General features: G+C 45.2%; 4 protein-coding genes across 10 annotated transcripts; 2 read left to right on the forward strand and 2 right to left on the reverse strand.

Moving 5' to 3' along the window:
• Window positions 1-1,006: 1,006 nt before the first annotated feature.
• Window positions 1,007-4,743, reverse strand: sco1 (synthesis of cytochrome C oxidase 1). The gene is made up of 7 exons (XM_070980272.1): window positions 4,314-4,743; window positions 3,710-3,826; window positions 2,634-2,724; window positions 2,329-2,526; window positions 2,151-2,243; window positions 1,540-1,655; window positions 1,007-1,448 (listed from the first exon to the last, which is right to left on the reverse strand). Exons 1-7 carry the CDS (start codon window positions 4,482-4,484, stop codon window positions 1,299-1,301), a joined length of 936 nt encoding a protein of 311 aa, XP_070836373.1. The 5' UTR covers window positions 4,485-4,743; the 3' UTR covers window positions 1,007-1,298.
• Window positions 4,744-4,903: 160 nt separating this feature from the next.
• tmem220 (transmembrane protein 220) lies at window positions 4,904-6,480 on the reverse strand. Its single transcript, XM_070980273.1, has 6 exons — window positions 6,334-6,480; window positions 6,216-6,245; window positions 6,085-6,145; window positions 5,659-5,782; window positions 5,323-5,382; window positions 4,904-5,197 (listed from the first exon to the last, which is right to left on the reverse strand). The coding sequence occupies exons 1-6, from the start codon at window positions 6,439-6,441 to the stop codon at window positions 5,065-5,067; spliced, it is 516 nt and encodes a 171-aa protein (XP_070836374.1). The 5' UTR covers window positions 6,442-6,480; the 3' UTR covers window positions 4,904-5,064.
• Window positions 6,347-17,950, forward strand: map2k4a (mitogen-activated protein kinase kinase 4a). Of its 6 annotated transcripts, XM_070980271.1 has the most exons (14): window positions 6,347-6,527; window positions 7,926-8,089; window positions 8,953-8,988; window positions 9,931-9,955; window positions 12,243-12,345; window positions 12,432-12,606; window positions 12,685-12,804; window positions 12,886-13,005; window positions 13,096-13,147; window positions 13,233-13,360; window positions 16,421-16,498; window positions 16,727-16,875; window positions 17,045-17,090; window positions 17,207-17,950. In XM_070980271.1, the coding sequence occupies exons 6-14, from the start codon at window positions 12,568-12,570 to the stop codon at window positions 17,318-17,320; spliced, it is 846 nt and encodes a 281-aa protein (XP_070836372.1). In that variant the 5' UTR covers window positions 6,347-6,527; window positions 7,926-8,089; window positions 8,953-8,988; window positions 9,931-9,955; window positions 12,243-12,345; window positions 12,432-12,567; the 3' UTR covers window positions 17,321-17,950. The 6 variants fall into 6 exon arrangements, with proteins under 6 accessions (XP_070836372.1, XP_070836370.1, XP_070836368.1 ...); XM_070980269.1 differs by lacking the exon at window positions 9,931-9,955 and having other exon boundaries at window positions 12,255-12,345; XM_070980265.1 differs by lacking the exon at window positions 6,347-6,527 and having other exon boundaries at window positions 7,636-8,089; window positions 9,923-9,955.
• A 917-nt stretch (window positions 17,951-18,867) lies between these two features.
• elac2 (elaC ribonuclease Z 2) lies at window positions 18,868-27,604 on the forward strand. 2 transcript variants are annotated; one of them, XM_070980884.1, is made up of 24 exons: window positions 18,868-19,387; window positions 19,812-19,862; window positions 19,957-20,027; window positions 20,135-20,199; window positions 20,287-20,344; window positions 20,425-20,493; window positions 20,569-20,691; window positions 21,204-21,259; window positions 21,356-21,414; window positions 21,531-21,603; window positions 21,682-21,794; window positions 21,882-21,980; window positions 22,076-22,214; window positions 22,767-22,852; window positions 23,139-23,275; window positions 23,371-23,467; window positions 24,071-24,209; window positions 24,287-24,325; window positions 24,417-24,526; window positions 24,896-24,995; window positions 25,081-25,201; window positions 25,663-25,741; window positions 26,046-26,190; window positions 27,205-27,604. In XM_070980884.1, exons 1-24 carry the CDS (start codon window positions 19,053-19,055, stop codon window positions 27,430-27,432), a joined length of 2,592 nt encoding a protein of 863 aa, XP_070836985.1. In that variant the 5' UTR covers window positions 18,868-19,052; the 3' UTR covers window positions 27,433-27,604. The 2 variants fall into 2 exon arrangements, with proteins under 2 accessions (XP_070836985.1, XP_070836984.1); XM_070980883.1 differs by having other exon boundaries at window positions 18,970-19,387; window positions 23,380-23,467.
• Window positions 27,605-27,880: the final 276 nt, after the last annotated feature.

Below are 27,880 nucleotides of genomic sequence, written 5' to 3' on the forward strand. Positions count from 1 at the left end.
GTGGTGGGTGATAGCATTACCTTTGGGCAGAGCTAACGCTAGCTGCTTCCCTGTTTCCAGTCATTCCACTAAGCTAAGCTAAGATAAGCTAAGGAGCTCCTGGCTGTAGCTTCATATTTACAGTAAAAATATAAAATTGGTATCAATCTTCTCATTTAATTCTTGGCAAGAAAGTGAATTCACAAATGTTTTTCCTTTATTTTTGTCATTTTTAAGGTCCTAAACTTAGAATTAGAGTAGTTTGTGAAGAACTCTGTAACAGCTAGCGGCTATGAGAGAGCCAAGCTAAGTTCTTACACTCGGTTTAATGCCTCCGTCTTGCCTGAAACTTTGAAGTTTAGTTCAAAGAAACCATGAAAGCAAAGTCCTCTGTGCTGTTTCGAGTGACATGCAGCGTAAACCAACAGACCAAAGGCTCAGGAGGTTTTTCTTAAATAACTTATCAATCCAGAAATCAATCTGTTCCATTTTGAGAGCTCCATGTGACGGCGGGCAGAGCTGAAAGGAATGAGCGAGCTGTCTGGCCGCGGACAGCCGAACAACTGCTGTGTTTGCTTTTCTAATCCGATCTCTAAAGGAGGAACACGACAGGTGTGCACGCAGAGATATTAATAAATCGATACCGGCTGGTGGCAAGGCCAGGTTGGAATAAATGTTCCCATAAACATCATTGTTCCCATGTGGTCTGCTGAGGATGGAGCACATAAGACACTCAGGCTGAAACAAACTGAATTAGATGTGATTTTTCTCTCACTCTTCAGGCAAATATTATATATCAAAATGTGCCAAGCAGCCTCTGTTGTCTCAAATGTGAAAAACCAAAACGTAAGAGTGCATATGTTGGAGATTTGGCAGGAAATAGAGACGCTGAAGGCAGTTTCAGTGGCAACACGAGAGGCTGAGTTAGAAGTTAAAGCAACATACTGCAGGCTAAATGCAATGATAAAATGTTTGTATTTCAAGAAATCACTGCCCATTAAGCACAAAAAAACACCCAACATGTCGTTGTGTTTTGGATTTTATCAGAAAATCAAAATGTTCACTTGATTTTCAACATTTGTCCTCAGGTATTTCCTCAATCTTTGCACCAGAAATCAGAGATGTGGAGCTCACTTGAGCTGATGTGTGCAATTATCTCAAGCAGGAAGCAGCCTGATTGTGAAAAGGATTCTGGGTAATAATGGAGACTGGCATCAGGCCCGCTTTCTTCTGCACAGCACTCACTGAAAGGAAAGTTACTGCAGACACGTTGGAAATAGATAAACCCGAGGACAGAATCCGTCTGTCCACGGTGGACTTTAACGGCCTTCTGCTTTCGCTGCCTTCTTGTACTTCCTCATGTGCGCTGCTATCGAGTTGGTGATCTCCACACTTTTTTTGTTCTGTCCAAAATAATCCAGAAATTCTCCGTCAGGTCCCACGAGGTACATGATGATGGTGTGATCGACCTGAGGACGAGAGGTGGAGTTCAGACAGATATTTCCCTCTTTATCGTATCATCTTTGTGTCGTTAAGATGTGTTTTTCGGTCAGAACTCACAATGTAGTCGTTGTCTTCATCCTTTGGTCCCTGGCTGTAATAAACTCTGTAGGATCTGGACACCTGCTCAACCTGAGCGGTCGTTCCTGTCAGGCCAATCAGCTTTGGTGAAAACTCTGAAAAACAGACTGTGAGTTAGACTTAGAGCAGTAAAAACAAGTTACGGTAACTGTGATAAACTTGAGTTTATGGATAAATAAAGCAGTTTGAGCTCATCAAATCTTTTAAACATCTCATTCCTGAGAATCTATCAGTCATTTCCAGCAAATCTGGGATCTCTCACCACACTTTTAACATAAAAATGTGTATAATTCATTAGAAAATGGTATTTATTCCACTTTTCTGCTGTTATTCTTTCAAATAGATGATTATGTGATTATTTTAGTGGGACAAGAATCCCTCTGGAAGTTGCTCCATCTTGGAGGTGTGAAATACAAAGCCACACTTTCACACATCGACCTGCAAAGACGAACTGATTTCAGGATGCTGGTTTGTTTTTGCACTTTGTTTCTGAAGATGAACTCCATTTCTGTTTGACAAGTAACTGCAATAAATCGGCTGCACCTGAAAAGTCGGACTTGTCGGACACAGACGTTCATGTGGTTTCTTACCTTTCACGTACGCAGCCATGGCCTCTGCTGTGTCCCTCTCGGGGTCGATGGTGATGAGGATCGGCGTCAGGTTTGGAAGAGACTTTATTTTGTCTGAGGAAAACAGAGAAACGAGAGCAGGATGTTTGAGAAATGGAGGACATTAACCTTCTCTCGTGTGTCGTGAAGCTCTTCTTACCGATTTCATCCACCACTTCGATCATCTTCTCCAACTCGTCGGGGCAGATGTCCGGGCAGTGAGTGAACCCAAAGTAGATGAGGATCCACTGGCCCAGGAAGTCCTCGCTCTTGGTGGGCTTGTTGTTGTGATCGACGAGCGAGAACGGACCCCCCAGCGCTGGTCTGCCCATGGATTTGGTCCGCTCTCTTTCTATCACTGCAAAGTTCAGCGGTTAACAATGAAAGGTTTATTGATGAGCACCATTATGGTTCATTTCCATATCAGCTTCATGCAGTCTGTGTATCGAGCGGTGAAATACTCACTTTCTTCCTTTTCTTTCTTGAAGTATTTCATCAGTCCGAGCAGAGAGCCTCCGATAGCAAACGTTATGGCTAAAGATCTCCATGTCACAGGCTTCAGAGAAGACATGAGGAGACACAATAACAGGGAGCTTTACATGTAGACTGCTGAGTTTATTTATGCTGAAGCCTTTTAATCAGTCTGTGAGCTTCTTCCCGCAGTGCCTGGAGCAGATGTTCAGCTGAAGAAGAGCTAAGAGATTCTCCTCTCTAACGAACTCTGATGAGTTTAAAGGAGAGATCATAAAGAGCTGATTCAATTAGAGGCCCGATCCATTCCTTCATTAACGAGCTGCACGCCTCACTGTGTGGAAGGAGGCCGGATCGGTCTGATCCGTGTTAGGAAACATCAGGCTTACACGCCGCTTTTCCAACTTTGGAAAACAAAATGTCACAAATAAACACACAGATGTTACTTTGCTGAATTGTTATTTATTATTAATTTAATCAGAAATTAAAGATCCAGTATGAAACAATACAAAAGCATCAAATGAGAGCAAAATGTGAGCAAGGCCTCGTCTGACCACTGAGGGGCGCTGGAGGCTTGTGAGGAGACAGTGGGACACAGAGACGCTGTCAACATCTCCAGGACAGGTGCACATGCCACCATGCTTTGTGCTGGACGGAGCACTTTGAGTTTTCAGGTCTGGCAGGTGGGAGTTAACAGGTATTCATGTAATTTCACTGCTTGAACAAAATTCAAGTGACTGTCTGAGATGAAATATCTCATAAGAAAAATGATTGTGTGGGTCCCACATGTGAAGTTATTTCACAGCGTTTGAGTTTAAGCGGTCATTTGACAATCTGATTTTTTTAAATGTTGTTTTAATCTTTACAAATGGGTTTCTGCACGTGAGAATCTGTAGGACAAGGACCTGAGGAGGGGTCTGGTTTCTGTTTGTAGTCCCTTTATAATTCATGTAGTATGAAGCAAAAACTCAAAACTAAAGGTGAGCGAGTGTCTGCAGTCAGAGCCGGCCGTCGCGCTGGCATAAATCGTTTAAATCTCAAACTCAGCTTTCCACGTTAACTTTTCTTACCCCAGACTTCTTGGTCTTATCTCCTGATGTGGGCGGTGGAGGTATTGAGGAAAAAGTTCTGGAGTGTTGACGCAGCCATTGAGTTATTCTGCAGGTGTGTCTCTGACTCACATTCACCTGTTGACCAGTAAATGCAAGAAAAAGGCAGGTGTTTTGAGTTCAAGCCTTACATCACAGTACACAGCCTTTGGTGGCTGTAAACATATGGGAATCATACCAAACTCTATTCAAACTTTTGCCAATTTAAGGTGTTGCATTATGGATGGACAGGTGGCGTAACTGGAGATGTTTTCTAAATTATTGAGTGTTTTCTTGAATACAGACAGTTACTGCGGCTACTTTTCAATACGTTGTTGGCTGTGAGAGAAGTTTTTTCTAATATTTCGACAATCTTCTGACATAAAAATAAACTGATGCACGACAGAGAAAAACTTCAAGATTAAGTTAAACTTAAATTATGATGGTGATTATGAAAGTTACGTTTTGTTCTGTTTTTTAGCTAAAAAACGAGGCTTTGTGTCGCCATAAGTGCGGACGCTAAATTGCGAATTTTCTGAATGGAGTTTGGTGCTACGCATGATAGCGGCAGCTCGCTTTGACCTACCGGGCAGCAGTGAACTCTCAGCGGTGACAGTGTGTGTTTCAGCCCAGCTTCTCTCCATAAAACGGTGTGTGCCAGTCTGACAGCTTCGGTCTGGGTACATTTCTGTAAGACTTTAATGTTACTGTAAAACAACCGACAGGCCTGTCTGTGATATAAAGCACTCAGGGCCATGTTTGGTCCTTGACAGAACCGCCGCTGAAACCAGGAAGCGTTTGCGAGTTTATAAAACGTGAACACTAAATGGGAATATCGACATACAGACAGCTGATCTGGAGTCAGTTCTAATATTTCGTGTAGGCTTTAACAGGACTATTCTTAACGGGAAGGGCTGCTCTCAGATCTGTGCCCATGAAACTGTTACCAAACACAGGAAATGACGTATTATTCATCTTCTTCTATCATACTTTAAGTCGTTGTGCTCTCTGCTGCCCTCTGGAGGACTGAAAATACTCAAAAGACAAAAAATAAACGTGTGACTTACGATTCACTTTGTTTTTTATATTTCATATAATTTCATTATTTACACATTGTACTTAAAAAATATCGTAGCTGTAATAGTTTAATTAAATAAGAACTAATACTAATTCTAACACGTTAAATTGACACCCTTTCAATGCACTTCAGCTGTCATAATCTGTATTTAATGATACTACAAAGGGTTTACTTAAGCAGCAATCTTGGTCTTGGATTTTCAGTCAAAGAACAAATCAAAAGGAATATTTAATAAATCAAAAAGAGGCAAAATAGATGTCTAAATGGCAGTTTTACAATGCGAAGGCCAGTTCGATCTCAGCTCTTTGTTGATATAGTAGTACAGCCAGGCCACAAAGGGGAAGACCGTGATGGCAGCAGCTGTTGAGACTCTGAGCATCCCAACTGGAGCCCTGACAGCGAAGAGGGAATAAAGTTTAGGGAAAAACTATTATATACTATACTATTATAAACTATTTTATAACTGTACATTAGACCAGCTTCATTTGAAATACATCTGGTTACGTCGTAATTTTACCTTCCAGAGTGGCGACACAGGAGAAGCCAAGCAAGCGTCAACATGAGACCAGAAAATTCTCTGAAGGGGAAAAAAATCCATTAAAAGCACAACATTATTATTTTTATTTGAATCACTCGTGGTCACAATTTTGTTTTTAATGCTTTATTATCAGTAATAGAATTCAGTAATAATGACTTCTGAGTCTGTAACCCCCAAATTCATCATGTTTTAACTGCTGTGTTACAGTGAGAAGTCTAACCCCGATTAAAAATTATTTTGAGGTGTACAAAAGCCAAACAGCTGCTGCAGCCTCCACACCTACTTTAAAGAGTCCCACAGTAAGACAGAACGTACCTGCCCTCCTCCTGGTGGAAGATCTCTGTGATTCGCTCTTTATCAAGTCTCCATCCCAACGTGGCGACAACAGCGCTGGAAACCATCACATGCAGATCAGCCACGCGTCTCCAGGGCAAAGTCTCTGCAAAGAAGAAAAACATGCAAAAAAAAAAGGCCAAATGCGCAAATCAGCTCTGCAGTGCAGAAGGCTGAGCTTCACTGAGCTGCACGGCCATGATGAAACCACTTGATGGCGCTATCAGCACTGGAAAAAATGGAGTTCAGCAGACTAAAGTGAGGAAAACAGGAAAATCAGTCACACGACAGGAAAATCTCAGGAAGCAGCACGTCTGCTTTCATTGTCATTTTAATGAGATTTTGAGTTCTAATGTAAGATTCATGGAGAAAAGTGGCACAAAAAAGTCACTGCAGGTACAAACTTACCTGTCACATGAGGGTTCAGGCCAATGAAAGCACACAGGAGTGCAGGAACTCCATAACCCACCTGTGACAGACAGGTGGTGTGAACAACAAATATCTGACAGCAAAGAAATGCATCCGCGAAATGACCTTACCATCCACAGCCCTGCGTCTGGATCATTGATCTGAAATAAACACACGACATTGATCTGTGGTGAATGATCAGGATTTAAGAGGATGCAGGAAAACCTGTTGAACAAATCAAACGCTCACCTGGACGTATGTCGCCAGAGCGAAGAATAAAGACATGAACACGTTGCAGACTCGCCAAATCAGGGAAAGCCACGACTTTGTGTGCTTCTCTTTACAAACTTCCCCCATCGTTGTCCCTAACCTTTGACTGCCCCGCCCGGCCCTGCGGGACGTACAGAATTGGAAAGCGGGCGTCCGTCTAGTTTGATAAAACGGTGAGTTTTTGTTTTTAAATATTTATGAAGACTTCTGCATTTTTCACAGGTATACGTAGACAAAACTCTCAATTCATAAATTATTTGATGCCACACGGTCCTTTTTGACTTGCTTTAGGCTAACAGGTCGGCATTACAAGCAAATGTTCTTATTTTTGTAATTTTGGTTTGTGTAACCGTCAGTACTACATAGAGGGACACAGCCCTGAAGCTCAAACAGTATTTTTTAATACGTTTTCTAAAAAAAGCTACCTAAACACCCCACACACGCCTATTTTCCTTCACTACACTGGATTAAATTTTAGAGGTTTCGTGTTCTGGCTGCTTCGTACAACAAAACAAGCGCACATCTTCCACGACCGCAGTGACGTCAAGGTAGCCATTAGACAGTGTTCTGACTTCCGATAACTTTACAAAATAAAGTCATTGCTGGCTGTAAGTTTTAAAAGTTTTAATTTGTGATAAGATTTTTTTTTTTTATCCTTTATTATAACACAAGGTCAGAAGGGGACACACACACACACACACACACACACACACACACACACACACACACACACGGATATAGAGGGACATGTAACACTGAAAAACGCTGGAAACAGAAATGCCCATAATTTGTTGCAATGCTAAATAAATGTAGAAATAAAAGGTTAAATAATTACAATAAGAACTGTCTGTACTGTCCCACAAAGGTAGGAAATTTGTCTTAATTTCACAACACAGTAAAAATGATATACACACCATACATCAAATCATTTGCATCAGACCAATATATGATAAGTCCCAGAGTGGGGATACTGAAAAGCAGTTTGTTTATTAGATTAAAGGTGCATTGTACTAAGGATGAAAACTGAGTATTTGTAGAACTCCAGCTACAGTATGACCAAACGTAACACTACAGTGAGACCCTGCAATATTTTTTTTACGGTAATAATTGATATTTTAGGTGATGTCTCAGTTTCAGAAAGTCGTGTATCAAATCTGATACAAGTGGCATCCATTGAGTTTAAGATACGTTTTAATGTTTTATTTTGAAATGAACAGCACATAACATCCGCTTTCCTCTTGGCTAATGTGGCTAGTTTCCGGACGCGGTGGGTGTTGACATGTCAGTGTCAGTTGGTCAGCTGATTGCGGGTCGTAAAGCTTCTTGGCTAGTACTGCTAGCCAGCTTAGTTAGCTTAGCCTAGCTGGATGTTTGTTTTTGTTAACGTTACTACACAGGTAGCTTTTAACATAGCCCGAAACATTTAAAAATTCTCAACATTTTAACGTATTTTAAACTACTCCACAGCCGCTACCCGCTTGATTTGCGGCCTCAAGTTGCCGTAAGTGAGGCAGTAATTATTGTGGCTGGGAGGGAAGGGTGAAGTTGCTCTCCGTGTATCTGCATTGCAGCCCGGTGCTGCTGATGGAATTCAAACACACAACAATGGCGACTCCCAGTCCTAACAACTCAACAACACCGAGCAGCCACAACAGCAGCAATAACGCCGGATCCGCAGCTAACCACCACCACCAGTCCCAGTCTCAGCACATTACGACAATGAGCAGCATGCAGGGTAAGTGCGGCTGATGTGAAAATATGTGCTGGTAGCTGAGAGCCCACAGTCTGCTGCAGTGAAGGTTAATGTTAGCAGGGCTAGCCGTGGGAGGCTCTGGCTACTCCCAGGACTGAAAAAATGCTCCCAAGGGAGCGGACCGGTGTCTTTCCCGAGAGGAACGACTTGGTTAGTAATTACCCGAGTTCATCAATTGGAAATGAATTTTTTTCTTACATCTTAGAAAACGTTTTTAATGTCCTTGTTACCATTTTGACATTTTGTAGCCCCGTTACATTATGTTCTTTGTCGCCTGGGGCAAATCTCGCCAAACTCTGTTCAAAAAATGGGCAATTATAAGTTGTCCAAATATTTTTACATATTTAGTTGAAGCCAATCAATAAATCTCCTTTTAAGTGCTGAAACCCGCAAAGATACACAGTTCCGCATTGATTAAGTCGGTGTGTCATCGTGTATTGGAATTACAGCCCCTTTGACATTCATGACGTCCGTCCTTCTTAAATTACATCTAATACAGCTGATTGCACTTCTTTGGAGTGAGAGCGATGTTCATGTCAAATATGCCGAATTTATCAAGACACCTGAACAATTAAGAAATGTCGTGAAGCCATCTAACATTGGGTGTGTGTGGTTGGCAAGATGAAAAGCCAAACTGCATTGATGGTAAAGCTTAATGGGGCTCTGTTCATTCTTTGTTATGTATGTGTGGAGTGAGCTCCATGAAACCTGAAGCTGCTCTGTCCTTTTCAGGCCTTATCAACAGAAACATCTCAAGCAGTTTCTTCATCACCAGCACTGCCAAACCGAATGTTCATTTTAATGTTGTACTTTCTGTACAAACACTGTCTCATTTTAACTTTCAGAGTCCAACACCTGCTGGAGATGTCAGAGCGAAACAGGTAGCTACACATTTCATTTGTTAAGTAGAGTACAATAAGCAATTATTCAGAAATCCAGTTAATTAAATGAGAAGTTGTGGGAAGCAGAATCAGAGTTATTATAACCACAGATTAGATAAAATGTCTCAGACTTCTACTACTGGTAGATTTAAAGTCCTGAATGTTGATGTCATATGTTAAATTTGGTTTGGTTGATTTTTCACTTTCATGTGATGGTTTAATTAATCAGTAAATTTGGGGTTATAACTGAGTGCATGTTAAGTGTAAATCCCTGTTTATAAAAAAGAGATGCTACTGTACTTAATCCTAACCGTGATAATGATGATAGAGGCTTTAAATCCTCGTTCTTATCAGATTTAATAACTTCTCAGGTAGCTGATGTTTAGCTCTGTGTTGTAATCTGTGCTCTCATTCGCTGACCATATTTCACCTTTTACCTTAATGCTGCTAACTAATGAATCCTAACTCCTGACATGATGCTGACTGATGGTGAGCTGCCCGACAAACTCTTAATTAAGCTGTAATATGTTTCCCTTTCAAACCACGTCATGATGGTAGCACTCACCTGTAGACCCTTTTTTGTTTTACCTGCAGGTCATTTTACCTCCTCATTTGTTACTCTGACTGACACATACTTCACCGTACTCAGTGCTTGTCTCATAAATGCGTGTGCATGCTCATGCATTACCCCCCAGATGATGCATTTAACCCGTCATAGAATGCCTCAGTATGTTTGACATGTTAGCAAAGCAAGGCCAATTTCTGTGATTATTAGCCAGCCGTAACCCTGCAGGAGTAGTCCTGCCTTTAAGGGTGAAGTGACCCCTTTTATAACAGGAAGTGGAGGTAACACTGAGTCTCACTAACAAAGCTTAACAAGCTGGCAAACTGAAGGTGAATATGAAGAAAATAAAAGCTGTCTTCTCACCTCTAGGGTTTCAGATAAACCTGTCTGGAGCTCCCCCAAGTAAGCCAAACCTCTTTTGCTTCAGCACCCACAGTTCTCATCCCTTTGTTTCCGCCTGACAGTCTGGTATGGGGGAGTCTGTCCTGCTGCTCTCAACTAATCCAAGTCAAGACCTCTGACGGGTTCACGTAGGCTTGTGCCGGTAGCTAACAGTCCACTGTGTGATGTGACTTGCTCAGGTAGCAGGATGCGATAACGCCGTAGCGTCAGACAGCAGACTTATGCAGAGGTTTGATAAATCAGGACCAGCTAGCTTCTCCAGAACACCTGCGCTGCCCTCAAAGTGCAGATTAGCGTCCGTCCGATTAAGCAGCAGCCTGTGAGGAACAGGTACAGGTAAAGGTGCGTTTGTTCTCATCGGCACAAGCCTAAAACTCAGAGCTTCCATTTACATTTAGAGCACAAGAAGCGATCTTTAGAAGAGCTCTCACAGCTAAAGAATACTGTTTTTATTTATTATGTCATTATTCTTTAGTTATTTAACCACTTAATGGAAGCTCTGCCTCACTGGTTTTCAGCGTGTGACTAACAAGCCAAAGTAGTGCCTGTAGTGTTGTCACATGACCTCTTTTTTTTGTTTGTTTGTTTTTCTTTGTTTTTTTGGCATGGGTGCACTTCAGCATAGCGCTTGCTTGTTGAGACAAGGTACACACACTCAGAAGTTGTCATTTCAAGTGCTGTTTTCCATTCGGGCCTGTTGGAATCCACGCACACACATTCCTGTGGTGTTTCGGGTGGAGCGAGCGTGGAGCGCTTTGCGACGATGGAGGGTGAAATCAAAGCAGTTGGCCTTGAGAAGCATGACATGTATGAGCGTCCTCCTTCCCCTTATCTCGCTGTGTCTGCGTGGGTCGGTGCGTTTCTGCCTCTGCATCAGATGAGGGATTCAGGTGAAATGCTGCTGAACAGGTGACGCCATGTGATGATGTTCGCTCTGAGAGAAGGCTGATCAGTAAACCGGATTCCACTTTCAATCATGACTTTGGCCTCCAGTCATTCTGGAAACAACATAATAAATACGATTATTGTGCTGCCAGACTGCAGCGTGTTTAATTCAGATCATGGCGGTCGAGCCGCCGCCTCGTGGATTTTGATGCACGTCTACCGAAGCTTGGAGCGGCCAAAAAGGACAAGTGTCCTTTCAGAAATCCTCTCTCACATTTATTATCTAAAAATGATAATATTGTAATAGACTTATATGTTAAACAAGTCTTCCTTTCTGTTATATACATATATTATTATCATTTTTCTAATTATAAGACAAAGTCAGTGAATAATCATGTTAATAATAACGATCTCTAGATTGAAGAAGATGATTCTGATTCAGATTTTTTTTGGCCAGAATTGAGCAGCTTCACTCTGAGTGTCACATCATCGTCGTGCAGATCAGACGGCAGGATGAGCAATCGAGATATTCGAGCTCTGCAAATGCAAAACGCACTTTAAGAATATGTGAATGTATTGTTACAGAGGTACGAGGACGATCCTTAAATCGTAAGTTTGGTAATTAGTCATAATGTGAACAGATGATGTCGACCTAAATGAGTAAATGAAGCTTGTTTTAAAGAGGAGGAGTGATGTAAAGTGTTAAAGGTCAAATGTTTGTTAAGAAATCCCACGAAAAGACCAAAAACTGAACAAACGCCTCAGATATTTCACATTCATCTCCTGAAACAGATGACAGCTGCAGGTCTTATCGCACACGACTCAGACGGGAGGAAACAGAGCGTTAGTTCTGGACTATTTTCAGCGGCGGATGAATCCACGTCTGGTGCTTTTTTGAGCATTTATGGCGACAACAGTGTGACTCAAGGATTTTTAATAGTTTGTGGACAACAATGAAGCTCAATGGCCCAGAGGAGAGACACACACACACACACACACACACACACACACACACACACACACACACACACACACACACACACACACACACACACACACAGCAGCGTCGTTTTTGGTCTTTTGGTGGGACTTGTTAGCAGACGGCTCGTAGGTGAGTATATTTTTGGAAACATGGCAGCGTCTTTAGCCAAACGTCCTTCTATGGTGATGCAGAAGGCGCCACCTCTCATCCTCTTGTTCTATGGAGAGCATGACATCCATGGATGTGAGTAAATCTGGATGAATTTACTCGCCGCCTCGTCCCCTCTGTGCTGTTGTTTGGTGGTTTGTTTTGGTTTCACTCGCTCGTCATTCTGACCTTTCACCTTTGCTGCTGCTCAGTCGTCTGCATGTGTTTCCTGGTGGGAGATCTGATCACAGTGCCGTTTCTTTTCCTGCTCAGGTAAACGCAAAGCCCTGAAGCTCAACTTCGCCAACCCTCCCATCAAACCCGCGACTAGATTCACACTGAACACGGCCGGGCCGCCCTTTCAGAACCCGCACATGTGAGGGAACCTGAACGCAGCGTCACACATTTGGCCGTGCGGCTCTTTTCTGCGGCTCTCACCGCACGCTTGTGTTTTTCCCGCAGAGAGAGGCTGAGGACGCACAGCATCGAGTCGTCGGGGAAGCTGAAGATCTCCCCGGAGCAGCATTGGGACTTCACGGCCGAGGACCTCAAAGATCTGGGCGAGATCGGCCGCGGGGCTTACGGCTCCGTCAACAAGATGGTGCACAAGCCCAGCAACCAGATCATGGCGGTGAAGGTGACTCACCTGTGCTCTTTCAGGCTTGGCGCCGGCTGCCCGTCTTTGATCCTAACGCGCCTTTTGTTTCCTCCGCAGAGAATTCGGTCGACGGTGGACGAGAAGGAGCAGAAGCAGCTGCTGATGGACCTGGACGTGGTGATGCGGAGCAGCGACTGTCCCTACATCGTGCAGTTTTATGGCGCTCTGTTCAGAGAGGTGAAGCCCTCCACCTCTCAGCCTCACTGCGTTTGACTCCAGCCTGCCTCACGTCTCACCTCTCAACCTCTTGTCTTGCAGGGCGACTGTTGGATTTGTATGGAACTTATGGCTACCTCGTTAGACAAATTTTACAAATTTGTATATTGCTCATTAGACGACGTGATTCCAGAAGAAATATTAGGGAAAATAACGTTAGCTGTAAGTTTCTGAGACAATCCTGTCCCACTTTTTAGAAGCTAAGAGGCTGCTTGTCCTTTCCTGCTGCTAAACCCTCTCCCTCTCTTGCAGACTGTGAAGGCACTTAACCACTTAAAAGAAAACTTGAAAATAATCCACAGAGGTAAGAAGCCCGGAGCTGCTGTGCTGATCTTATCGTCCGCTCTCAGGCGTCCTCTCACCACCCGTCTCTCTTCGCTCCCCCTCAGACATTAAGCCGTCAAACATCCTCCTGGACAGGAACGGCAACATAAAGCTGTGTGACTTTGGCATCAGCGGTCAGCTGGTGGACTCCATCGCCAAAACCAGGGACGCAGGCTGCAGACCGTACATGGCGGTAAGTAGCGCACAGGTCATGTGACGCTGAGATGAGTGAAGAAGAGCCGGCGGAGCTTTAAGGTGGACCGTGGTCCACGTTCAAGGCCTCCCGAGCCCGACTGGAGCGCTTCCACCTTTTGTGTCCCATATTTGTGTAAATGATGAGATCTGAGGGCAGGTGTGTGACTCAGTTGTGTTATGGTGTGTGTGTGTGTGTGTGTGTGTGTGTGTGTGTGTGTGTGTGTGAGTGTGTGAGTGTGTGAGTGTGTGAGTGTGTGAGTGTGTGAGTGTGTGAGTGTGTGTGTGTGTGTGTGTGTGTGTGACTCACTGAATCACTGTAAATGCTTTAAATGCAGCTGACGAGCAGCGCTGGATGATTTGGCCTTGACTCAGACCTGAAGTGACCTGAAAGAGTTTGACCGTAAAAGGTGCAGCAGATGGTTGTACTGCACCGATACCAGCTGCAGTTTTTCCGTTTGCATTTTGGGGTTTTTTAGTCCTGACAGTTTGGTATTTTTAAACCTGGACCCGGTTTCCTTCTGTTTTTGTGTCTTTGACTCACGGGGACAGTCATTTTTGAATCTGGTCCAGCGTCGTTGGCTCCGTGAGTCACTCGGACACAAAAATGTGGGGAAATTGGGTCCAGGTTGACAAATAGCAACGTTAGCCTTTGAAACGTCTTCTGAGGTCGGCGGTGGTGAGCGTGCGAGTCGGAGCCAGAAAGCAGGTTTAGAAATCGGTGGCGTGATGGATCGTAGGGGTCCAGACGGACCCCCCTCACTGCTGCTCGGATGTTCGCTGAGTGTTGCTGATGTTTGAGTTCATCCTACATTTCCCATAATGCAACTTGACGGAGGCTGTCTGGTAAATGTCCACATCTCTGATGACCTCACTCTGACATCATCATCGCTGATCAATCGTGATTGATGGTCACGCTCTGCAGCTGGTGGAGGAGCAGCTGCTGCGTTGGTGTGTCTGACGAGCAGCAGATCTCTGGCAGCTGAAGCAGGTGATCTCACCGCGTCGTCATCACTCCAGGTTATTTTCTGTTGTGGGGTTACATCAGCTGGGGGCACCTCCCCCGTCCTCCTCTCAGCCCTCCCGCTCTCTGCAGCACTTTCCATTCTAAATTTGGTGAAGCGCTCTCGCGTGGCGCTCGCACTCCGGCTTCGAAAGGCTGAGGCAGGCGGCTTCATTCATGGCGGGCTTTGGGCGAAGTCGCCCAGGAGCTTCCCACGGCGGTGAGCTCACGCCGCAGGAATCTCAGCTCCAGTTTCTGGTTTCCAGCTGGCCGCCGCTCCAGGTGTTTGATCACTGCGCTGCTGGTTGCTGCAGGCTCAGTGACGTAGGAAAACTGACCTCAGTGCAGCTGGGGAGCCTGACTTATTGTTTGGAAATGTGGCTGCGATGCACGGCAGACAGCACGGCTCGGCGTGCGACGGAAGCGGGAGCTCTTTGTGATGAAGCTCTTTAAGATGGTCGTTAACACCTGCAGCAGCTGTTTTCACGCCTCTCTTTGCTAATAGGCACAAAGAAAACGCCTGAGGCTGAACAGCAGACATGGCTGCCGTCTGACTGCTCTGCGACGCCTCTGTACGGCCTGCTTGGTCTCATCTGTGTTAAAACAAAGCAAATGTGCACGTTCGCTGCACATGTGCTGCATATAGAAAAGCTCCACATGCGGATAAACAGCAGTTTAGTCTCCTCATCCACTTCTCACCTTCTGTTCTCGTGTCCTCTCTTGCCTCCTCACTTGCCACAGATCTTTCACAGAGCTGATCCAGGATCAGTGTTGTTGCTCAGGTTGTAAAGACTGATGATTTGAATGAAACGATGAGTCACTCAGTGTTTAAACTGTCAGGAAATGAGCCCTTCAGAGGTTTCCGGAGCCCAAATCGTCGTCGCCTTCTGGTTGCTCATTTTGTCCCGTTCAGTTTATGGCGATAGGAGACAGAAGAGATGCAAACCCTTGCGTTTGAACTGAAAGATGTTTGACGTTTGTGTTCGACTGATTCTTTAAAACAGTTAAGGGTTTATTTGCTGCGACTGTGGAGACTAAACACTGGCAGTCTTGGCAGATGTGAGGGCTCGATGCAGCAGTCAGCTGCTGTTCCATGAATCCCCCCAGCGCTGCAGCACAGGCTGTCCCACTCTGACATCAGCTTCTAAATCAGGCCTGTAAATGGGCCAGCGAGGTGCTTCCTCCTCTCTGCAGCGTTGGACGCACCTCGTCGTCTTGTAAGACGTGCGGGGGCGGGCGGGGGGGGCACGCTGCAGTCCTGACAGGCTGGAATGAGGGAAGCTGTGCAGGTGAAAACATGCCCGGAGGTGAGGAGCTGCTGTGGTATTCTCTGCAGCTGTGGGCTCCAGCCTGAACACCTGCTTCGTTCTGATCATTAAAAACATGAATATTAAACACAAACAGTTCAAATCTCACTCCTGATAAGAACCTCTGGATCTTGAGTTTTCCACTGATGTGCCAAGTGGAGCTTTGGGGTTTTAAGTTCAGCGCAGTGACATCTAGTGGCTCAGAGAGAGTACAGCAGCCCTTTAAAAAAAACACTTTTTTCATCTCATACATGTGCAATAAAAGTCTAAAAAAGCTTTATGTATTAAACCTACACTCTTGATCAGAAGTGCTGCAGTGAAATAAGTCGTAAATAATCTGTGTGGAGATTGATATTGATTAATCTGAGCTTTTATTACCTTAAATGTTCCCACACCTGTTTATTTCTTTCTGTTTTGTCATTTTTTTCAACTATTCTTAGCTGAAAAAATCTCAAACTGAAGCACCGGTGACGTCTGAGGCTTCGAATTCAAAGCTGCCTGAATGCTTTTCTTATTAGTGAAAGCCAGGGATCTTATCTAACCAGAATATGAGCTTCCTCCGTGAACCAGTAACCAGTTTTGACGTTGAAGTGCACCATCTCGAGCCAAAACTTGTTGATTTAAAGTGTCGCTGCTCTTATTTCCTGAAAGGTCTCCATACACACATTTTTCAGGAGATCCGAAACACTCAAAGCAGCTGCTCGCTGTCGCTTCTTCTGCCAAATTTTAATGTTTCCTGCTTCATTTTCAGCCCGAGCGAATAGACCCCAGCGCGTCCAGGCAAGGCTACGACGTCCGCTCCGACGTTTGGAGTTTGGGGATCACACTGGTGAGTCTTCGCTCGATGCCGACGCTTTAAAAACAGACAGAAATCTTTGCACTCTGCCCTCATCCTCCTCTGTGTGTGTGTGTGTGTGTGTGTGTGTGTGTGTGTGTGTGTGTGTGTGTGTGTGTGTGTGTGTGTGTGTGTGTGTGTGTGTGTGTGTGTGTGTGTGTGTGTGTGTGTGTGTGTGTGTGTGTGTGTGTGTGTGTGTGTGTGTGTGTGTGTGTTCTTCAGTACGAGCTGGCCACAGGACGGTTTCCCTACCCGAAGTGGAACAGTGTGTTTGACCAGTTGACCCAGGTGGTGAGGGGGGACCCGCCACAGCTCAGCAACTCGGAGGAGAGGCGCTTCTCCCCCAAATTCATCTCCTTTGTCAATGTGTGGTAAGAAAACGCCACATGCTGTTAACACGGAGAAACATGTGTTTTTAGTTTGGATGATGTTCTAATGTTTGGAAATGAAGGCGAGGGCGTCTGTCCCCCTGGTGGACAAATGGCTGAACTGCATCCTTCTTAATCCTTTTTAAGACTGTATTTCTTCATCTTTCCAAAGCCTTACAAAGGACGAGTCGAAAAGGCCAAAGTACAAAGAGCTACTGGTGAGTTCACTCTGAATGTGTGTATGCACTCATAAAACACCCAGTGAAGTCTGTAAATGACTCAAATCCAGTGATACGAGTTCTGTGCTGACGTCTCCTTTTCCTCTCCACTCCAGAAAGATCCGTTCATTCAGATGTACGAGGAGCGCTCGGTCGATGTAGCCGGTTACGTCTGCAGGCTCCTGGATCAGATGCCGGCGTCTCCCAGCTCACCCATGTACATGGACTGATAGCTGCAAAGTGATGCATCAATAAAAATACACCAGTCTGCAACAATAAAGACATTAAAAAAAGACGATAAAAGTAAACAAAACACATCCTCTTGTAAATTTGCTTGGTCCCCTTATTGCAGTGTTAAAAGGTAACTGTAAAGCCTAAAAAAAACACCATTTGCAATAGAAGTGGTGTTCATTTCATGTCTGTATGATATATCAACGTTAAACACTTCTGTTTCTCTCTCGTGCACAAACACAGACGCACAGTCGTGAGTATAATAGCAGCCGAATCCCGATGAGGACGCATCTCAGTGGTTAGTTCAGTGATTTAAGGAACAAAAAAAAAAGAACATAACCTGGAGCTTGTATTTATAGAACCCAAACGTGGAGTATTTGATTTGGAGATTCTTCTTCAGCATACTGGAATCATGCTCTTTGTGAATTGTCCCACCTCTTCCATGTACGTCAATGAAAGCATTGTGTTTCGTATCTTAATGGAACTTTGCTTCTCTGGGTATAAAAGCAGTTTTAAAAGTGTTGGTGGTCAGAATTATGTTCGACCTGCAAGCCGTCGGTGCGGAGAGGCCGCCGTCCTCGCCGCGCGCCGGATGTGTGCTGATGTATGAATAAAGACAGAGAAAGAGATGTGTGTGTTGTGGCTCTTTTCTAGGTTGAACGTGAGCGTGTCGGGTGTGCTTCTGTGCTAGTTTCACCTGAAGGCAGGTGACCTGTGACGAGTCAATTAAAGGAAAACCTTTTGTATGAATGACTTAGATACTATGAGTGATGAGGCGTTCAAGACAAGCCTGTGCTTGACTACAAAAGAGGCACAAATACAGCCAGGAGGATATGAGGGTATACTAGGCCAAAAGTATGTGGACACTTGGACATGATGATGTGAAAACTTCTTCTATCTAACATCATTTGTTCATATGCAACTGACTCTGCTCCAGCTCACATTGTCATCTCAGTTATTTGTAGTTTTTGGCATCATTTTCATGGACGCCGATTCAAAGGTCCAGCACTTTTCTCTAAATCTGTCAAAAAATTTGTGGTTATGACTGTTAAAAAAGAGGAAAATTTACCTTTAATTAACTGATGACATAATGAATGCATATTAATTGTCTGAAAATAGCGCATAGATTATGCAGGAGGTCATGAAAAGTCTGTTTTTGTAAATTTACAGTGGACATATATTCATATTTTACTGCACAATAACAGAATGTACATTAAGCATCCTGCATAAGTTACTGTCCATTTAGGTCTGTTTTTATCCACACATAAGCACAGTGAATTGGCACTTTAATCTGTATAAAAATAGATTTGTGTACATAATTTCTTTAATTTCAGATTTTCATGTTTTAGGGTTATTCATAGTTAAGACACTGTAAGAGCTGAATATGAGCAGTGTTATTTTCAGTTTCAGTTTTTACGAGTTTGTTTTTGTCCAACCCCTCTTCAAGAAGCCGCTCTATCCCCGCCTCCCTCTCTCAAGAAGAGGCCATGATTGGTCCACAGACCTAGCAGGTCGTTCAACGCACCAATGAGCGATAAGAGCCGCTAACGTCATCATTAGATGCCGGAAGAAGGTTCACATGTGTTGACCAACCTTTAAAATCCTGCTGAACGTGCACCCAGTAAGTGTTAGCTGATTGACTAGTGGAAATGTATGAACAAGTATGAACTGAGTGTTTCAGTTGAAATTAACCGGCGCTGGTTATTTTAATTATTGGGTGACGTATTTATTATGAATACAGTCAATCTGCGGCTCTGGACCTTGTTCGTTAGAGGCAGAGCTCTCTCTGCCGCTTCTGCCGCTCCTGCCGCGCGCTGTGATTTTCGCTGCCACCCGACCGTTTTCCAGTGTTTTCGAACAATGGCTGCCAATAACAACCCGGAGACGAGGCAGCCGCCGGGTTTGAGGAAGGCTAAGCAGAAGGAGCCGCTGCGGCGGGTGAAGACCAAAGAGAACCGGAGCAGGCGGGAGGACGTCCCTGGACCGTCCACGGTGTACCTGCAGGTGGTGGGCGCGGGGAGCAGAGATACTCCTGCGTCACTGTACGTCTTCTCCGAGTTCAACAGGTAAGCGAAAGCAGGTGCTCACCTGGTGGTTTCTTAAATAGCAGCTGAAAATCTGCTGACGTCATGCGGTTTAGCTACTCACCTGGCTGCACTGACGTACAGGTGGCGTCCAGGTGTGTCATTTGGATTTGGTTTACTGTTACCTGTGAATCATCATATTTGAACAGTTGTCTCTGATTCATTACTGTTGAGCTTTACTACCATCTACTGGATGTTAAGATGAGCATTTATTCCTGCAAAGCTAAATGACCGAAGGATCCCACAATGTCAAAAATAAAAAAACAAAGGTCAAAAATAATTTCAGTAACTAAACCAGAAGATCTCAGAGTCCTTGAAGCCCCCAGGACACATTTTCCAGCAGTGATAAGTCAGTCAGGAAGGTCTCACAGCTGCTTGTCTTCACACACTTCCTCCTCTGCTGCAGGTATCTGTTCAACTGTGGCGAAGGGACACAGAGACTCATGCAGGAGCACAAGTAAGACGTTTGTCCATGAGACATTAAAAATGTGAGATACAGCGAGACGGACAGAGACAGACATGATCAGTATTCTCCCGTTTTCCTCCGACAGGCTGAAAGCTGCTCGGCTGGACAACATCTTCCTGACCAGGCTGAGCTGGGAGAACGTGGGAGGTTTGTCAGGTGAGACGCCTGAGGACGGATCGAGGTCCACTGTGTGGACACGTGATTGGATAAACGGGCTCAGCTCGTAAACGATGGTTGTGTTTGACGTCTGGTTTCCTCTGCAGGGATGATATTAACCCTGAAGGACTCTGGTGTTCCAGAGTGCGTCCTCTCTGGACCTCCACAGCTGGTGAGACACTCATCGTTCAGCCTGAACATTTCTCTGCTGCAGGTCTTAACCGAGCCGATAACGTGTGCTGTGTGTTTTCCATCACAGGTGAACTACCTGGATGCCATCAAGACATTTTCTGGACCGCTGGAGGACATCAAGCTGTGTATGTTGAATTTTCTGAACTCTGCTCATTGAACTCTGGTGTCGGTCTTGTGTGACGTTGGCTTTATCGTTCACTTCCAGCGGTGCGACCGTACACTGAGGAGGCGTATACGGACAACACGATGACAGTTAATCAAGTGCCAATCTTTGGTGAGTTCACGTATTTATGCTCATTTTTTTCCTGCTTTTTGTTGTTCGCTGACTCTTTTCCGTCGTCTCTTGCAGCCCAGATGGAGGGCGATGGAGGAAAACTGTCCCCCAAGTCTGCCAGGAGCAGTCCCTCTCGACGTCCTCCCTCTCCGGACGACCTTCACACGAACAGCCGCGGAGGCAGTCCTGGTAGTCCAGGTGAGTCCGGTCCAGGCTGCTCTGGAAGCCGTGATTCCACCGGGGGGGGTTTGCAGCCACGTGGAGGACGGAACAAAAACATGTTGCATACACGGTGTCTCAGATTCAGTGGAAACGCGGTGTGAACGCCACCAGAGGACATTTACTTTATGAAAACGATCTGCAGGACAGAGTTTGCAGCTGTCCTCGCTGATCTGTGAGGCTGAGCTAAATGCTAACGTCGCCATGCTAACATGCTGACGTTTACCGTGTTCAGCATCCGAGGTCAGCGGTCGCAGTTATTAGCTAGAACAACAGCTGAGGACTCAAAATGAGTCTAATAGTTGAGATATTAAGCATTCAGTCTAAAATCAGTTCATTTTTAAGTTTGGTTTTGATGGACTCTGTTGTCCCACAATGCACTGCACAGTGGAAGTGAAGGAGCTACACGCAGCTGGAAATCAGTGAAAAAATGAATGGAGTTTGGTGCATTTTCAACAAAACAAACAGCGTTTGCTTCTTTTGTCTTGCAGGTGAAGGACAAAAACTAACCAGAGGCACGTCTCTGGTGGTCGCCTTCATATGTAAGGTAGGAAACTGAAAGGACGTGTCCATCCTGAGTGTGACGCACTCATGAAGGGACTTCACGTCTGACGTTCTTCTTCTTTACATTTCACTTTCACAGATTCACCCCAAGAAAGGAAGTTTCTTAGTTCCTCAAGCGAAGGAGCTCGGTTTGCCTGTGTGAGTGTGTTTTTAAAGCCAGTCGAACAGCGAAAAGGTCAAACTTAAAGATGCTGTCATCATTATTGTTATTATAACTTTCTCTGTTGTACATTTAAAACATGTTTTCTCCACAGGGGCACAGCAGCGATCGGCCCCCTCATAGCAGCTTTGAAGAATGGCAGAAGCATCGTGTACGAAGGAAAAGAGGTGCCGTGTGCAGACGCTGTTCACTGACATGACCTCCGTTATGAGGCCGCAGCACTGAAGCTGTCTGTTGTGTTGTAGATCCGACCTGAGCAGGTTTGTACTCCCCCTTACCCAGGACCGGTCTTTATTGTCGTCCAGTGTCCGTCGGAGGAGTTCCTCCAGGCCGTTTGCACCAATCAGCAGCTGAGAAGGTTTGATCGTCTGTGATGTTTCTTCATCTGAGTTAAGCTGAATTTATGTCAGAAAATGTGTTTAAACCTAATCTGTCATCCCACCAGATACCAGGCAGGAGGGACAGAGGACCCTGCTGCGTTGGTGGTCCACATGACCCCAGAGTCCGTTTTGAAAACGGATCAGTACAAGCAGTGGATGGAGAGGTTTGCATTCTCCCCCTCTGAAGCCAGACTCCATAGAGAAACCTGCTAATTTAACATTCAGTTTCACACACTGAGATTTCTCTGTGTTTCTGCAGGTTTTCGTCCTCGACAGAACACCTGATCCTCAACGAACACGTCTGTACGGTCCACAACATCAGAAGTTACAAGATCCAAGCCCAGCTGAACATGATTCACCCCGAGATCTTTCCAGAACTCAGGTCTTACCAACACAAGGTAAGCCTGATGCAATGATGGCACTGAGCCATGACTCCACACATGCTTCACATTGTATTTCTGTATTTATATTTACTTAATTTGACACAAAATAATAATTCTAATTAATGAATTGCATTAATCACTGGCGCCAGCTTCTGTAAAGTTTGGATTTACTGGTTTTGGACTTCTGGTGTGGCGAATTAAGATATTTCTCTGCATCAGCGTGGCGTCTGGAACTTCTAATGGGCTTTTCTTCACATTTTTATCAGGACATTAATTAGAAAATAATTAGCAGATTAGTGGATAATGAACATAATCATTAGTTGCAGCTGTGATGAGGTGAAACTTGTGTCTCATTGATCATTTCTGTCATATTTGTGGCGTTTTCTCTGCTGTGTGCTGTGTAATACCTTCCCTCTGTAACATGCTGGAGGTTTTTGCTCTCGGCGGCTATATTTCTACTTTTCCTCAGAAGCAGAGTTCATGAAGTGATAAATCAAGTGTGCTCCATGAAGAGTCGTTATAAGAAAACATCAAAAACTCTCTTTTTTCCCGTGTGTTGTTTCCCAGGAGCCTCAGGCTGCCCTGCACGTCCCGAACGTCAGAGCCGAGTGTCTCCTCAAGTTCCAGTTCAGACCCGTAATGGAGTGGCAAAGGTTAGTTTGTCCTTCAATCCCCCAATTTAGCCGACATTACTCTGCAGCTCCGAGCGCCGCCTTGTCACAGAAAACAATCTGGAATGGACCATTGCACTCAGCCGCTTTCTTCCTCTTGCTTCGTTTTCGCCCTCGTCTTAGAAGTGTCAGTGTTTTTTCCTCGCCGTTTCTGTCAAGTCCCGCAGAGGCGCGTCGAGGTCAGATGATGAAAGAATCGTTGTTTTCCCCGCCAGCGTTTCTGCGGGCAGTGGTGTGTGTCTTCCTGACTCTGTGTTTGATTCGTTAGAGATGCCATCCCCTCCTGCAACGCCGAGGAGTTTGTGAAAGAGGCGTCTGAGGTCCCGAACTTTCTGGAAGAAGTGGACGAGTGCAGGAGGATCTGCTCCGCCGCCGCCGCCGCCGCCGACCCTGCAGAGCCGCGGGGTGAGTTAAACCCCAGAGACCACAACAACAGATCCTTCCTCCACTCCTTCGCTGCTGTTTGTCTGTTTTTGATGTATTTATATTTTCTCCTTCAGGACGAGGAGACAAATACCCAGAGGTGGTTTTCTTGGGAACAGGATCGGCTCTTCCCATGAAGATCAGAAACGTCAGCGGCACGTTGGTTAACATCAGGTATGAACAGACTCACGCCGGCACGAGCAGCATAGACAGATGCTGCTCATGAGTTTTCTCAGACTCTTTAAATGTCGTATGCATGTTTTATCTCTTTCGGAAAAACTCATTTCCTGCTAAATCACTAAACATTCTGTCGTGATTTCCTTTGAAATACAGTTAAATACTTATACTGATGCAGCGTTCCATCATGTGGACGACGTTTGTAGTTTGCTGTTGAGCTTCATTACACACGAACGATCTGTTCTTCAGTTTGCACTCTGATATAAATGGCATGGACAAAATAATAGAAACACCTGCCATGCTGCAGCCCATAAAAGGATCATGAGCTTGAATCAGCTCCTCTCTGCAGACACGACAGCCTTCATGAAGGAGTTATTGCAGGACTGTTGGTGCTAGCTTTCACTCAGAGTATTTTAAATGTCTTCTGCACCATGTTTGTTTTATTTGAAGCTTTGGGAGCTTCACTAGAATTTCAAATGAGGTTTGAACAACAGGAGCTTGTAAAGATGGACTCCAGCAGAGAGAAAACTGTGCAAATGTGGCCAAAGCAGGAAGAGGAGTCCCGTCAGACACTCAGCGTTTCCCTCTCTGTGTCTGCAGCTCCAGTCAGTCGCTGCTGCTGGACTGTGGAGAGGGGACCTTCGGGCAGCTCTGCAGACACTACGGGGACGGTGTGGACGACACCCTGTCCAAGATCTCCACTGTCTTCATCTCGCACTTACACGCCGACCACCACACGGTAAGCGGCAGCGATGTGACGCCGCGCTGTGCTTCTGTACGTGAAAGCAGCTCGTAACGTTCTTGTGTTTGCTGCAGGGGCTGCTCAAGCTGCTGTATCAGAGGGCGAGAGCGATGGTATGTAAAAGAAAAGGTTACATGAAGCCAAACGTCTTTTCTCCTCGAATGAATGAATAACTGTTCATGAAATAACGTTCGTGTCTCTCAGGCGGCGTTGGGAAAGACGCTCAGCCCCGTCTACCTGGTGGGCCCGGCCCAGCTCATGACGTGGCTCAGCCTGTATCACAAGCACTGCGAGGAGATCCTCGACCACGTCAAGTAAAGACCACCACGAAGCTGCCTCAGACTGTGTGTGTGTGTGTGTGTGTGTGTGTGTGTGTGTGTGTGTGTGTGTGTGTGTGTGTGTGTGTGCGTGTGCGTGTGCACTCAGCTTGAAAATGACATTAAGTTTAGTTGCTGTTTAAAATAGTTTAATGTGCTGAAAGTGTTTTATCTGTAACTAAAAAAGTACAGACTGAAACACGTTGATCAGAGTTCGTATCTTTCTCTCATAATTTCATCTAAACCAGCCCAGTGAGAGCTTTCCTCCACTTCCTGCCTCCGTCTGAGTTTAACGTCCTGTGACTGCAGCCTCTTCCTGTGAGCTAACCAGCTGAGCTAACTGACGTTGTCCATTCTGTGTTTCAGCTTCATCCCTAACAGATCCCTGCAGGACGGCGCCGAGACGCCGGAGTGGAGGACCGAGACGCTGATCCGAGCGCTGCTGAAGAAGAACGACCTGGAGCAGGTCTGCAGCTGCATTAATGGTGTTTTGATATCGAAAGCCTCACAGTTTTTGGAGTCGCTCATGGCTTTGTGTGTGCGTGTGTCAGTTCCAGACGTGTGCAGTGCGTCACTGTAAGAACGCCTTCGCCTGCAGCTTCGCTCACCGCTCGGGCTGGAAACTGGCCTTTTCTGGGGACACCATGCCCTGCGACGCCTTCGTGCACATCGGTTCGTACCACTCACAATGATTAAAGTCCACATTTCACTCAAGTGTGTCTGGACACACACTGTAGGTAATAGCAAATTGAGCGTGCGCTTTCGATATTACAGAGATTCATACGAGGTGGCCTAAGTGTAGCCTGACTGCACGGGCCGCTCTGAATAATTTATCCGATATTTCTTAATGCTTTCGATCACTCTCGTAGCTGGCAGGCTCTTCTAATGGTTCCTGCGGGATCCCACTTCATTGACTCTTCTTAAATTGCTTGACTGGATTTTGTCCAAGCAAAGCCTCCCAGAGACGGCGAGTGTATCCCATGACTGTTCATTATAGATGGCTCAGCTCAGCAGACAAACAGGGCATGCCGATTCCTGATCACGCTGACTACCTGATTGATTTCCTGTGGGACAGGAAGAGGCTGTAAGTGCTCGCCTGTGATTGGCCTTTTTTTTTTTTTTTTAAACGCCAGGAAAGAACGCAACCTTCCTAATCCACGAGGCCACGCTGGAGGACGAGCTGGAGGAGGAAGCCGTGGAGAAAAGGCACAGGTGAGTAAAAACGAGCTTTAATGAACAAAATGCATGAAAAAAAGGAAAAAGTGCAGCAGTTAAAAGTTCAATCAGCCCACAAAACACACGTGCTCGATTGGCTGCTTCAGGTTGCAGTTATTTCTGAGTGCATTGTTAAGTTTCTTTACTCTCCACAGATATTGACATCGATTTTTGCAGCTTTTTACAGCGTCTCTTCACAAAAGCATCTTTTATGTCCTCAGATAACGGAGCTCCTGTTGAAAGTTTCCCTCTGAGATCTGAGAAACATAAATCTGACGTTATGCTTTGTGTCCTCTGACAGCACGACCTCGCAGGCCATCGGCATCGGCATGAGGATGAACGCCGACTTCATCATGCTCAACCACTTCAGCCAGCGCTACGCCAAGATCCCGCTGTTCAGCGAGGACTTCACGGACAGAGTGGGGATATCGTTCGACCACATGAGGGTAAATGTGACTGTGGAAAACACAAGACAAGATAAGATAAGATAAGATAAGATAAGATAAGATAAGACTTTATTGATCCCACACCGGGGAAATGAAGTTGTTACAGCCGGCAAGTATTACAGAAAAATATACATCGTAAAAATTAATGTTTTCTCTGAATCACTGCTGACAGCTTTGTGTGGTCTGTACGATTGCACCTGAATGCATCATTTGGGCACAGGTTCAGTAGTTGCAGGTATATGCAGCTCGCACATGCTGGCAGAGTTTATTCTCTCTCTGTTGTGACCGTAACGTTTCCTCCTCATCACTCTAAGGTTTCCAGGCTCATCTCGCTGCTGTTCGGCGTATTAAAAGCAGGTTTCTTTGTGGCGTCTCGGCCGTGCAGCGCGCTGTTGTTCCATCCTGAAAAAGCCACTTCTGTGCATTAAAGTTTCAGCTGAAGTTTCTTGGCAGTCGTGGCTGAAATCTTTGCTGCTCTGCCCGACCGTCCAGCAGAGTCAGTGCAGCCCCGGACACTAAATGCAAATCAAAGTGTGGAAACTTGCCCTGAGTGGCCATTTAAACCTGCACGTTTCAGCTCGCGTGTGTCTTATCAGGCCAAACATTCAGGGGTATAAAAACCTTTGATCAGGCTCATGTGATGATTAATGGCTTCATCTGAACGCTCTGCCTCCCTGTTCTTGTTTTACGTGTTCTTTCATCAAATCATGCTGGATCTAAACAAGGAAACAAGCTCATTTTTAGATGATAATTTAAATATCCAAACACAAGTTCTTGGGTTTTAATTCCTCTGACCACCACATTTGTTTGTGTTAATGTGAGGCCTGGAAGTGGAGCCTCCTCTTCCTCAACTTAATTCATAAAGATTCCTCCTTTTTTGATGCAAAGCTGAAAAGAAGTCTGATGTAAAATGAGACTTCTGCCGCATTATTTATGATCCTCGCTCCTTCAGGAGGCATAATTCAGACCGGGTACAATCACTTTGACCATTTTCTCCATTTCCTCTTTGCTCAGATTCGCTTTGGGGACTTCAAAATCCTCCCCAGGCTCATTCCCGCACTTAAAGCCCTTTTCGCCGAGGACATCGACGAGATGGAGGAGAGAAGAGAGAGGAGGGAGCTGAGATGTCCGAGAGGAGGCAGCTCTGAGGTGAACCAGAAGACGGCCGACGTGAGCCGAGCTGCCAAAAGAGAGCAGGAGAAGGAGGGCGGCGTCGAGATGAAGAGGCTGAAAACCAGCTGAAGCCTGAGAGAAGATGAGCACCGAGAGAAAGCTTTTTATTTAAATGAGTTATGAGAGTTTTATTTGACTTGTGTGATGTGATTGTGAAAAGCGCAGAAAGCGAGGCCGTTAATCTAGTTTTTGTTTTTCATTAGACACAATAAAGTCGTACCACACAAGAAGTGAATCATTCAACACCTGCTTTTGTCTGAGTGTTTTTCAAAAAGGATTTTTATTTAGCGCTATGAAATGTGCATCCTGTCACTGTACATATATTTGAAGATATGCTAATTGTTTCTTAGCCATGCTAGCAGCACGGCTGTACGCATATCTGGACGCGAGTTTTTTAGCAGCACTCAGCAGTGAAATTGATCATCCACTGAAAAACGAGGCATTGTGCTTGGTTAGCGATTGGAGACTAATGAGGCCTGGACTGGCTGGAAAAGTTCTCCTGCAGGACACCCATGTG

The sequence above is a fragment of the Chaetodon trifascialis genome, chromosome 15, assembly GCF_039877785.1.
Source record: "Chaetodon trifascialis isolate fChaTrf1 chromosome 15, fChaTrf1.hap1, whole genome shotgun sequence".
In the NCBI taxonomy this organism is placed as follows: Eukaryota; Metazoa; Chordata; class Actinopteri; order Chaetodontiformes; family Chaetodontidae; genus Chaetodon; species Chaetodon trifascialis.